Source organism: Colossoma macropomum, unplaced genomic scaffold, assembly GCF_904425465.1.
Source record: "Colossoma macropomum unplaced genomic scaffold, Colossoma_macropomum, whole genome shotgun sequence".
In the NCBI taxonomy this organism is placed as follows: Eukaryota; Metazoa; Chordata; class Actinopteri; order Characiformes; family Serrasalmidae; genus Colossoma; species Colossoma macropomum.
In genome coordinates this window covers 40889372-40903062 of record NW_023494793.1, presented here as the reverse complement: position 1 = coordinate 40903062, position 13691 = coordinate 40889372, and the positions used below count along the sequence as shown (strand labels likewise).

The window sequence follows — 13691 nt, the reverse complement described above, 5'->3', positions numbered from 1 at the left end:
TAGCTGCTTTTCTCGCATCTCCGGCAGGAAACTTTTCCGCAAAAGTAGAACAGTTTCTTGTAAAATGTCTCTTGATGTTCGATTTTTTTACGAGGCTGAAGTCGCTTCTCATTCTTCAGGTTCTTGTTTGAATTCCTGCCTGATGCTCCAGAATGTAGCCCACTGTGCGGTTAACTGTCGCACCATTTAAGGTGGAGTGTGAACATTCGAACAAGACGCTGGCAAATGAGAAACTTGTTAACCAGTGAAACTTGGATAACTTTCAGTTGGGCATTTCGAGAATTTAACCCTTTTTTGTTTCCAAACAGAAACTGAAATAAGAGTATTACTTCAATACTTGATTCTACTGAAGACAAATGAACTAAATGTTACACACATGCATTTTATTTCCATTTCATGAAACTGATTCAATCCTGTCCTTTATGTTGTATGTAAATGTTTTGACGAATGGACCGAAAGAAATGACCCAAAAATTACTTGGAGAAAAGTCTGGTTCCATTGACTTACATTGAAAGTAAAGTAGATTTTCTGCTTCTCCTGTAGTGTCTAAAGTGTGTAAAATGGTTTTATTTAGAAATATACATTGATGGGCCACTTCATATAAACACCTGATTGTTTATATACTTATTGTCCATTTTATCAGCTCCACTTACTACATAGGTGCACTTTGTAGTTCTACAGTTACAGACTGTAGTCCATCTACTTTGTTAGCCCCCTTTTACCCTGTTCTTCAGTGGTCAGGACCCCCATGGACCCTCACAGAGCAGGTACTATTTGGGTGGTGGATCATTCTCAGTACGAGTACGAGTGGATCAGACACAGCAGTGCTGCTGGAGTTTTTAAACACCCTGTTACCCTGTTCTTTAATGGTCAGGACCCCCACAGGACCCCCAGTGAGCCGGTATTATTTGGGTGGTGGGTCATTCTCAGCAGTGACCCTAACATGGTGGTGGTGTGTTAGTGTGTGTTGCGGTGGTGCGAGTGGATCAGACACAGTAGTGTTGCTACTGGACTGAGAACCGAAAACATCAGTCCTGTGGGCAGCGTCCTGTGACCACTGATGAAGGACTAGAGGATGACCAACACAAACTGTGCAGCAGCAGATGAGCTATCGTCTCTGACTTTACATCTACAAGGTGGACTGACAAGGTAGGAGTGTCCAATAGAGTGGACAGTGAGTGGACACAGAGTTTAAAAACTCCAGCAGCACTGCTGTGTCTGATCCACTCGTGCCAGCACAACACACACTAACACACCACCACCAAGTCAGTGAGTGCTGAGAATGACCCACCACCCAAATAATGCCTGCTCTGTGGGGGTCCTGACCATTGAATAACAGGGCTAACAAAGTATCAGAGAAACAGATGGACTACAGTCTGTAACTGTAGAACTACAAAGTGCACCTATATAGTAAGTGGAGCTGATAAAATGGACAATGAGCGTAGAAACAAAGTGGTGTACTTATTGAAGTGGTTGATCAGTGTATATCTCTCTTTTTCCTACCTCTCTTCTCTCCCCCTTTCCCCTGTGTAGGTGTGATGGAGATTTCTAGTGAAACCGTGGCACAGGAACAAAGGAAAATTGCAAAACAGACGATGATTCATTAACAAACAACTTGACATGTTTCGCATAGCCTGAAGACACACGGGCGTTTCTGAGCTTAAAGATCAAACATGCAGGAACATCTCAGAGCAGCCAAACGCCTAAATCTCACCTCCCAGAGGCTGCGGCGACAGCAGAATGAAATGTGGTGTTACTGTCAACCCTAACAGTGCAGTTAGTGACAAAACATCAGCTAAACTTTCCAATCTGAAGACTATGATACACAGCCATGCACTGCCCACACAGCTGTACAGCACATTTCCATTAGAACCTGGCCGATACATTGGTAGGCCGATAATATTAGCTGATATTAAAAAAATTGGCAATTTAGCGTGTGCCTGTGAAAATTTCACCAATAAAGCAGTTTCATCCAAGGGTTTTGTTCTGTAGGGTCATTCTACCACTGCAGTGGCACTGGCAGAATGACCCTACCAGTCCCCTATCGTCCCCTATAGTCCCCTATAGATTATCTACAGATGTTCAAATTGCTAACAAACTATCTGTTGAAACTCAGTTGATTCTAAACAGTGGTGGGGATAGGGTTAGAATTTGGACCAGGGTTAGGGCTAAGACCAGAGTGAGGGTTGGGTTTAGGTTTTGGGTTGAGGTTAAGGTTAGGCTTAGGATTAGAGCCAGGTTTAGAGTAAAAGAAAATTATGGTTAATTCAGTAGATATTTCGCTGAATGTAACATAAAAGTAAATTAAACATCTACAAAGCATCTAAAGTGGACTATCCAAATAAAACGGTGCATGAATGTCGATACAGTGGTACGCAAAAGCTTGACATGGCAAGTTATGTCAATTTTCTACATGAAAATATCAATGCTTTCGGAACAAACCTCGTATCTCCATTTTTCAGTTTTTGACATAATTTGAAAAGGCCTGTTGCCCTTTACATTGTACATTGTAAATTTCATAATGAATGGACCAAAGGAAATGGCCCAAAATGACCTGGAAACATGTCCGGCTCCATTGACTTACATTAAAAGTAGAGCATGTTTTTTCCTTCTCCTGTAAAGTTACCATTTTGGAGAACACAGTTTAATGCTCAAGGAAGTCCAAGAGAGCAGTTGTCCTCGCGCTCTGGGTGGGTGGGATGGCCCACTGTGACAATGCTAAACGTGATGCTAGTCAGCTCAAGAGTGTGTTAGCTGATATAACAGAACTGGTGGTTGGCGTTCTGCTCCGTGTTCGGCTGCCCAACAACGTTGTGTGAGCAGCAATTCGAAAAGATGCAGTGGTGCTTCACAGGACTCAGAGGAAGCCTGTGCTGGCCTTCACCCTCCTAGCGCTGGTGGTATTGTGTGATTGGGGGAGTCCTAACTAGCGGGCGGAATTGGATATGTGTAAATTGGGGAGAAAATTGGGGAAACCCCCCCAAAAAAACACGACACCCCAGAAACGCTGTAGAGACTAAAGGACTAAAGTTCAGTCGTGTTTGGACAAACATTTGTTGGGTTGTAACTGCGCTCAGACCAAAATTACAAGCCTGATTACAGCTCTACTGTGGTCCTCGCAAAGGGCTAAACACACACACACACACACACACACACACACACACACACACACACTGGTGCTGCTGGTTCAGATGGTACGTAATCAGAAAGTGTTACTATTTTCTCTGAGCTGCCCTCCATGTTTTTCTCAACACAGCCTTCCTGTCATTGTGTAGGTCTGTGTGTGTGTGTGTGTGTGTGTGTGTGTGTGTGTGTGTGTGTGTGTGTGTGTGTGTGTGTGTGTGTGAGAGAGAGACTGACTCAACCCTGGAAAACACAGACAGGCACAGACACGTGCAAACACACACACAAACACACACGCACAAACACACACGCACAAACACACACAGTGGTGCAGTTTGACAAATAAACAATCTGTTAATGATATCAGACTTTATCTGTGTGATCTATTGATAGATCTGATTGACTGACAGACTGAAACAGGAAAAAGACAGACAGAGAGAGAGAGAGAGAAAGGAAAAGAGAGAGAGAGAGAGAGAAAAGGGGCAGGAGGAGAAAGACAGCAAGAATGAGAGTAGGAGAGGCAGAGGGAGAGAGAGAGAGAAAGAGAGACTTAGAGAGAAAAGGAAGAAACATGAAAAACGAAAAGAAAAGAGAGAGATGAAAGATGAAACAGAAAGAAAAGGGAGAATGAGAGAGAGAGGGAATGGAGAGAGAAAGGAAAAGAGAAAGAAAAGGAGATATGAGAGAGAGAATGAAAAGAGACAGAGAAAAGGAGACAGAAAGAGTGACAGAGAGAGAGAGAGAAAGAGAGACAGAGAGAGAGACAGTAAGTTAAAGAGGAACTGTGAGTCAGAGAGAGGGAGACTGAAAGTGATGGCGTAAACTTGGTCAATAAAGAAAGGAAAAGGAGGGAGGGAGCGAGGGAAGGATACAGAGTGTGCGAGGGGGGGTGGGGAGGGAGTGAAAAGGAAAAGAAGGAAGGAAGTAAAGAAAGTGTGGCCTCACGAGGAACGAAAGATATGCAGAGGGAGGAGAGATGGAAGTGAGGGATGCAGAAACCACAGGAGATAAGAGGAGCATGAGACTCTCTTATCTCCTCCCTCTCTCTGTCCCTCTCTCACTTTATCGTCATCTCTCATTCACTCAATCCTCAGAGACTTAATGACCAATAGAGAGAGAGGGAGAGAAAGAGAGAGAGAGAGAAAGAGAGAGAGAGAGAGAGAGAGAGAGAGAGAGAGAGAGAGAGAGAGAGAGAGAGAGAGAGAATTGTTAACAATGTACCCTTCAATATTCTTGTCAAGAGAGAAACAGAAAAAAAAGAGAGAAAGAGGGAGAAACAAAAAAGAGAGTGTGAGAGAAAGAGCAGAGAAATAAAGAGTAAAGAGAGAGAGAATGAGAAAAAGCAGAGAGCAAAAAGGAGGAGAGAGAGAGAGAGAGAGAGGGAAAGAGAGGGAAAGAAAGAGAAAGAGAGAGAAAGAGAGTAGGGATGTACGATGATATCAGAATCATATCGGTATTGATATTGATAGCGGCTCTTTTACTGTCCTGTTGTGGCTCCACAGCAGAATCAGATTTGTAGGTAAAAATAAAATAATCCTCCTTTACAGTAAAATAAAGCTCTGCTGATCGTTCAACACAGTTTAACAGTAAATGGTCTTAAACTCTGGAGTTAATGTAGAACTGCTAATTCACCCTTTAACCCCAAAGATCAGCACAGACTGCTGGTCACCATAGCAACAAAGACAACAATCTTGCCTAGCTAGTAGCTAACGAAGCGGCAAAGAGAGAGATTTAAGACGAACATCGATAATTCGGAGACGAATGGACTTATTTGTGTTTATAATCACTCCAGCTGGTTTCCTGATACGTTTAATCTGCAACGAGAAACTGTCAAACAAACTGAAGTCATGTCTCATTTGAATTGTCCCGTTCCACCTTAAATGGTGCAGCAGTTACACTCTGGTGCCTCAGGCACCACTTAAGGTGGAACAGAAAAATTCAAACACGAAGCTGGAGAATGAGAAGCGACTTCAGCCTCGTAAAAAGTTAAACGCTGAGAGACATTTTACAAGAAACTGCTCTACTTTTGATAAAGTTTCCTGCCGGAGATGTGAGAAAAGCAGCTATAGCTGAGCTAAAGCTTAAAGCAGAGCAAAGTAAGTCTGTGTTTTTGTTTATATTTTTATCCTATACTAGTAGTTTAGCACATACTGAGACATATTTACAGCCAGGATGGCAAAATGGACATAAAATATTGAGGCTCCCAAGGTGGTTTGATTTTTGCTGAAAGGACAAAACGGCTCTTTTTAACATTGGTGGTGCCGGTTTATCCGATGCTGGTGTTTCCATTTATTTGCATTTGAAAACCTACAGAAATAAATATTTCTGCACTGCAAAAAAATGGTCTCTTGTCCAGTGAAATGATCTTAAATCTAGTCAATATATCTAACATTTCTCATTTTGAGATGGTTGTGCACTTATTATAAGATTATTTAACTTATTTCCAGACACTTTTCACTTGTTTTCGGTAATTTTATTAAGTACAATTATCTCACTATACTGGCAGATAATTTAGCTGGTTTCAAGCACATTTCTTACAACAAGCACAACGATCTGCCAATATAGTGAGATAATTTTACTTGATTAAATTACTTCAAACAAGTAAAAATGTCTAGAAATACATTAAATAATTTTAAATTAAGTTCGATCTTAACATTAGACATATTTAATTTATTGATTATTTAAAATAATTTTACTTGACAAGATACTATTTTTTGTGCAGTGTACATTTTGCAAATGTTTATGCATCTTTATTGGGATCAGCAGACGTGTGCAAGAAATACATCAGCTAACAGCATCAGCACGCAATTCCCAGATTGGTGCATCCCCTAAGAGAAAGAAGAGAAAGAAGAGAAAGAGAGAAAAGAGAGAGAGCGAGAGAGATGCGTGTTGTTTTAACTTCTAATTTCCCATAATCTCTTGCTCTTACTTACACACTCACCACTGGCTCCAAAACTGAACGTTCTCTTTCTCTCTCACACACAGCACATTTCCTGTTGACCTTTCCAACCATCATCTGTGCACACACACCCTCTCTTTCACGCACACAAACCAGTTAGAGTAGCTCCAGAGTGAAGAACTCAGCTTACACAACTTCCTCTAAACGCCCCCGACGTTAAACTCACTCGGCATCTCAGGAGCGTCTCTGCCGTCTTCAGGAGCTCCGACATCATCTGGATCCGATACAACTTCAGTGCGAAAGCGTGGACGGCCAACAACGCCCGCTTTTGTACACCAAGTGTGAAGCCTGAAATTCTCGCTCGGAGGAACGGAGCAGCTTGTACACTGTCCATCAAAAGTTTGGGAATGGCTAGAGCTGGCAGAACACTGTGAACTCCCGCTGAACATGCTGCACAGATAAGCTTCGACCGATTCTCCAACATTTCTGCATATTTCAGTCGCTGAGATGTAAACAAAGCCACTCAGGGTGGCTCACTGTAGAGAAACTTCTCTTCTTTCTTTACAGTGGTGGTGAGAGGAACCAGGGGTCGCAAGGCTGCAGCGCAAATATAGACATTTTATTTACTTTGCAAAACAACCAGAGAACCTACTCTCTTCTAAGACCCAGTCTCATCTCTTATTTGTACCTTGTTTTCGAGTGTCCCCTTTCCACTTCGAACTGAGTTACAAGGGGTAGTGGTTGAAATCTTCCTCTATGAAATGGGACCCTCAAATAAAAAGAGCATCACTTCATTAACAGCTACCAGCGCTGCTCTGTAGGCGACCCTGCCAGTCTGCAGTGACAGCAGAGGAGGGTAAAGTTCAGCTCCTCACTGCTGGGCTTTAGTTACATTTAGGGCATCATATGCCTTCAAAGGGGGGGCAATTACTTATTATCACCCACCCCAATTCTTCAGTGATATGAAGCTGAACTCAGATATTCACCAGCTTCTCATCTGAATTTTCCCATTCCACCTTAAATGAAGCAGCAGTTCTGACGCCTGAGGCACCAGAATGTTACCACTGCACCATTTAAGGTGGAACGGGAAATTTAGCTAGCTACCGAGACATCAGCATACTATTAACGATTTTTATGCTTGTTATGAAGAAAAGGACCATAATAGATTAAAACATCATTAGTCATGGGATGGAGGTTAGGGAACCAGCCTTGTGACTGGAAGGCCACTAATTCGATCCCCTGAGCCGACAGTACGTGACTGAAGTGCCCCTGTGCAAGGCACCTAACCCCCAGCTGCTCCCCAGGCGCCGTGGATAGGGCTGCCCACCGCTCCGGGCAAGTGTGCTCACTGCCTCCTAGTGTGTGTATTCACTAGTGTGGTGTTTCACTGCACGGATGGGTTAAATGCGGAGGTGAAATTCCCCGTTGTGGGACTAATAAGGGTTTAAAAAAAAATAAAATAAGACAATATAATGGTTATTGTAATTTTTCAACAGAGTTTATTTGGTCTCTTGTTCAGCCATCTTGCCTGTTTTTCTTTTTTTCCCTCATAACTCTCTGTTTGGAGGGTCATGTAGCTCTAACACTTCCCTACCCCTCTATCTCAATAAACATGGGGACACCCTACCCCTAGACATGAACCCGCAAAACAGAGGAGTAAGAGTAAGTGGTCAGGACAAGGGGCGAGGGGTGAAATGGGATTGGGCCTAAGTTGTAATGTAATGTTGATTAATGCAAAATTGTAGTAAATCAGGAAAAGAACTGCTTTGGGCACCATTTTCCCTGATAACACCCTGCCTGCATCTCTCTAATGGATAAAAATACATTTTAGGCCAAAATCTTATCTCAGATAAAACAATGTCTCAGGCATCTAGAAGCATATTTACAACCATTTCATGCAATAACTTTGCGTGAGGGAGCTTTTAGAGGCATTAAACGTCTGGTTCCATTCACCACCACTGTGAACCAGTCTGGTTCTGTTAGTTTCTCTAGAACTGAGCATTTTAAATGACTTTGTTTACATCTTAACCCTTTAATTATGCAGAAATTCTGAAGGAACAATGAACTTCCCATTTAAAAAGGATGCGGTGCATGTCTCCGCTCCGGACCAACAGCACTCAGGCGTCAACATCACAGTTCATATATGTCTTAGAAACAGGTTTCAAAATGAAACAGGATCAAAATGCCTTTTGTGAAAAAACACATTCCGCTTGATGTGCCCAAACTTTTGACTGTCTGTCGTTTCTAAAGCTTCCTGGTTGTAATCAGTGACCCGTGAAAAGCCTACGTTTTCTCACTACTCTCAGCGCAGCCATGCTGGTGTGACTGGAACAGCACAACTCGCACACTTCTATTTATGTAACAGTAGCACTTACTCATCTCTGACAAAAGAACAATCCAACTGCAGAGACACTTGAGATTTCTACAGTCGCGGGAGATGAAAAACTCCCTTCTGACAGGCTTAGCAAGACACTGAATGGAATAATGACAGATTTGACAAGTCAGCGGCACAACAAAGAAACCACGCTTTCCCCCAAAACAACTTTTTTCAGCGTTTATTGAACCGAAACGAAGTGCACAGCATTAGCCGTGTGCCAGCACACCTACACACGCTTCCTGTACTGGTGATCACATCTGACCACACTGCGAAAAAGGATATCTTGGCAAAGGGAGATCAGCTTAAATCTATGCTAAACATCTTTTTTTACTTAAATATTACTTTGATTTTATTGGTCATTATAACATGTTTGGATCTTTTTATTAGTTTTGAGTCATATGATTCGGTGATTGTGTTGTAAACAACAAACAACAGATAAGTTTTCAAGGATAATAATGATTCGCTGTTGATAAAAATATTGAGTCTCTCAGTTAATTACTCTTAGAATACTCTGACAACAACCTCAAAATGAGAAATATTAGATTTATTAACCAATTTAATATGATTTCCATTCCAATATAGCACGATTTGCGGCGTAAAAGCAAGATAATAACATTTAATTAGAAATTCCATCCATCAACTGGCAAAAAGGCACAAACACGCCCACCATTAGCTGACATTAAGACAGAGTGATGTGGAGGTTTATTTTAGATGCATGTTTTGCGTGTGGGAGGCTGGGGAATTATTCAGAGAGACGGTTCCCACACTCAGACACAAACAAGAGTGAAATAAGACTCAGCGCGTATGAGTGCATGCGTGTAACCTGTGAACAGGTCTCCGTTACTGTAAGCTTTGCCTCGGCCCTCTTCATCACTCGGCACGGCCGACACCTGCTTCGCCGAGGTGCAGCCCATCCTCACTCTGACCACAGACACACCATCCCACCTGTGAGAGAGAGAGAGAGAGAGAGAGAGAGAGAGAGAGAGAGAGAGAGAGAGAGAGAGAGAGAGAGAGAGAGGGAGAGAGAGACAGAGATTCAAATATATATCATAGCCAGATTACTGTGACTCTACACCGTTAGAAATAAAGGTTCTGTTCAGGTACATTTTTCATTCACCAAGGTACAAACAGTGTAAATGTTCCCTCAAAGGTACAACAGTGGTTTTAAGGTCTGATTGTGAACCTTAAATAAGTTTTTCCAGGTGAAAAGTTCGTATTTGTACCTTTTCATAACCGAATGTTTTAAAACAGAACAGTAAAATAAAAGCCTGGAGACGAGACGGGGTGTGTGGAGTCAGTACAGCTCAGAGAATATCATTTCAGTGGATTATGGTTCAGTTATGTTCCCTGACTGAAGGTACTGAGATGGACCCTTGAGGGTCCCACCCCAGTGACAAGAGGGGAACTGCCCCAGTGACAGTTTAGCACCTTTATTTCTGAGAGTGTACGAGCAAATAACACACCAGTAACACGTTGCAGTAGCACGTTTGCTCATTCATAAACAGGGATTACCGGCGCGTTTTGCTGCTTGCATGATGTGAGGACTGACCACGCTTTTATCTTATTTATATGTGATGGTAGTGATTCATAACAACATAATTTTGACCAGAATAATGCCTGTACCACTCTGATGATAATTATCCCCAGTAAAAAGCCAAAATGGATACTTTTTTGGTGGAATCTTAAAAAACAAAGCTAGAACCAGTTAAAACTAGTTAAAATTTAATACCTACTAGTGGAATTTTAATTTTCACATGTGTCAACTGAACTCCTGTGAGCAAAAAATAGGAAATAAAAGCTAAAGCTAGTAGTAATTTCAGCATCTCTCCTTAGTTTTTAATTTTATTAAAAAAGCTATTATAATAAACAGGAAAAAGGCTTGAATTCTTACACTCCAAAACATCATTCCTGCAATCAAAAACTTCATTTTACGATGCTGCAGTTAGATTTTTGGATGTCATGTTTTCTAGTATCAGTAACAGCGTCTGATAAAGGAACTGTTTCTTGGTTTAAGTTAAATGGCTTGCTGCGCCTGTGTACTGGGACTCCCACTAATATCCGAATGCTTTTCACACCTATTTTTTTTTTCATCCTGCCCACAGCTGACAACAGTTGACAACAGTTTGAGCGTCGTGTGTTGCAATTCTCTCCTATATATCTTTTTTGTTCTTTAATTTTTTGCAGCATCCTTACCAAATTACAAATTACTATTATTTGTCAACACTTTGTAAAATTTGTGGCTCTCTTTCTGAGAATATTTTAGTTTTCTTTGTTTTTGTTTCTTTAATTGTATCCATTCTGGAACTGGTGCTCTACTTGGTTCAGGTCTTTAATACGCATGACCTCATTTACATGTGGATTTTGATTGGCTCTTGCCTAGGACACAGGTGATAATCCCACAGTGTTAAAAACACACCGGTATGCTAATTACCGTCATGGTCTCTTTATGAACAGCTCTTATTTACCACGCTGCAAGTTTTGTTTTGTCTAGTTTATTTGTCATTTGCACAGCATGTCAGGACATTCATGCATTGAAATGCTTGTGGTGAGGCTCAGCTAATCACTCTACAGAAAGTAAACAAAGTAAAAATAAAAATACAAGAAAATACTCAAACTGAAATATATTAAATATACACAAAATACAGAGACAGGAGGGACCTATGTAAGAAAAAACCTCTCTGCTATGTACAAATATATTTATATCAAACAAGGGATAATCTGTGAAGAATATATACATTTTAAAGTGACTTAAGTGACTCAGTGTTATTGTTATTTAAAGTGGCTTAGTGTTATTGTCCATAGCAGTAATATGATATAATAATAATACTGACAAAGTGACTGAGTGAAATGGTAATTGGCGAAGGACCCACAGCATCACAGCTTGTTCAGAAGCCTGACAGCCTGTGGGTAGAAACTGTTCATTAACCAGGTTGTTCTAGTCTGGTATTGCCAGGTTTTATCAATAAGTTCCACAGTGTTTAAAGGTGTAACAGTCGATTTATGTCTTTTATTACTAGTACAAATAACCTCGTTTGGAAAACTGCACTGACCTTTACACTGACCTCCTGTCCGTCATTTTATAAGACTCTCCTCTACACCACATAACTCTAATTAGTAGTAACACATTTTTCAGTTGTTCATAAGTCATAATTCCTAATAAGACGTAATGTGTACAGAGCAACAAACACTAAACACCACAGCTTTAACGTGACGATGACACAAACATGCACAACATGTATTGTGGAAACATCATTAAATACTGCGATGGCACATTCTTGCGGACCCATATCGGAAAAATAATTACGAGATGAGCATCAACAAAGCGCTACGATAGCGCTCTCTCTCCCTCGGCCAAGTGTCCAATCGTTCCACTCGGCAAGTTATGATGACACAGTTATAACCATATAAACAACTGAAAATGGGGTCATGCTGATTTGTTGCTGTGAGAATGGAGCCGAGTGCCTCAGAGAGTGAGATGTTGTGCTCTTCTTTATAATGAGACCTCATACATCCTCGGAGGGTTACAGCTTATTTTAGCCAACTGGATCTACCAGACTTAGCAAGCTAGCTAGTCATTAGCTGCAGCTATTTAACGTTACATATAGTCTATAAAGGTGGTTCATCCAAAAGCATCGCTATATCTGGAAGCTAGCAATACCAATAGAATGGGATGCTATAGTGCGGCCACACATGAGCCTAAGGTCACCGTGCCCAATACCGAGTTTGGACTAGAGGGGTATAAAGACCCCCGAGCAATGGGCTGTGGAGCAGTGGAGCTCCATCCAGTACCTTTGGAATGAGTTTGTGATCTAGAACTGACCCTCCAACATCAGTACCTGACCTCACTAATGTTCTTGTGGCTGAATGCAATCAAATCTGGCATAAAGCCTTCTCACAAATACTGTATTACTAGTCTTCACTGTAGAATAAACGTTAAATGAGCAGGTGTCCGCAAACTTTCTGACATATATTTTATATGGATCACAGCTGTTTAGCCCAGCAGAATGATCTGGTTTGTCAGGTCTAAGATGGGAGTGGAGCAAAGAGGCGTTAAGCAACGTATCCATGTAAACAAAGACAAGGACAGCGTCCCGGAACTCGCTTTTCCAAATGCAGTGATGACATTAAAAGTGGTAGAAAGTAGAAATAGTACCTAATGGACATTTAAATGGTCTTTATTACAGAAAACAAAATTTGACATTCCTTTCAGTTTTGATGTTGTATGTAAACACGGTTACATTTTCAAAACAGTCCATTTGCTGCCCAGTTCGTACAGCACATGTATGGAAACTAAGCTGCAAAAACAGCCTTGTTTTAAATTCCGTTTTTGTGATGTCACGAAAAGCATCATACTTACACACACAGGCATAACATTATGACCACCTCCTTGTTTCTACGCTCATTGTCCATTTTATCAGCTCCACTTACTATATAGGTGCACTTTGTAGTTCTACAGTTACAGACTGTAGTCCATCTGTTTCTCTGATACTTTGTTAGCCCCCTTTTACCCTGTTCTTCAGTGGTCAGGACCCCCATGGACCCTCACAGAGCAGGTACTATTTGGGTGGTGGATCATTCTCAGCACTGCAGTAACACTGACGTGGTGGTGGTGTGTTAGTGTGTGTTGCGCTGGTCTGAGTGAATCAGACACAGCAGGGCTGCTGGAGTTTTTAAACACCTCAGTGTCACTGCTGGACTGAGAATAGTCCATCCAACAGCGTCCTGTGGGCAGCGTCCTGTGACCACTGATGAAGGACTAGAGGATGACCAACACAAACTGTGCAGCAGCAGATGAGCTATCGTCTCTGACTTTACATCTACAAGGTGGACTGACAAGGTAGGAGTGTCTAATAGAGTGGACAGTGAGTGGACACAGTGTTTAAAAACTCCAGCAGCACTGCTGTGTCTGATCCACTCAGACCAGCACAACACACCACCACCACGCCAGTGTTACTGCAGTGCTGAGAATGATCCACCACCCAAATAGCACCTGCTCTGTGAGGGTCCATGGGGGTCCTGACCACTGAAGAACAAGGTAAAAGGGGGCTAACAAAGTAAACAGAGAAACAGATGGACTACAGTCTGTAACTGTAGAACTACAAAGTGCACCTATATAGTAAGTGGAGCTGATAAAATGGACAATGAGTGTAGAAACAAGCAGGTGGTCATTATGTTATGCCTGATCGGTGTATACGCTACACTGTAAAAAACGTCTCGTCAGATCAACCTAAAAAATGGACATCCCATTCCAAAAACCATGGGCATTAATGTGGAGTCACTCCTTTGCGGGTA

At 41.7% G+C, this 13691-nt stretch overlaps 1 protein-coding gene across 2 annotated transcripts in view; it reads right to left on the bottom strand.

Moving 5' to 3' along the window:
- zgc:92140 (uncharacterized protein LOC447854 homolog) overlaps positions 1 to 13691 on the bottom strand; it is a 58717-nt gene that overhangs the window by 18123 nt on the left and 26903 nt on the right. For both annotated transcript variants that reach the window (XM_036579558.1, XM_036579559.1), the window contains exon 2: positions 9223 to 9344. In XM_036579558.1, coding sequence (XP_036435451.1) covers positions 9223 to 9313 — 91 coding nt within the window. In that variant the 5' untranslated portion in view covers positions 9314 to 9344. The remainder of the gene's footprint in view (positions 1 to 9222; positions 9345 to 13691) is intronic.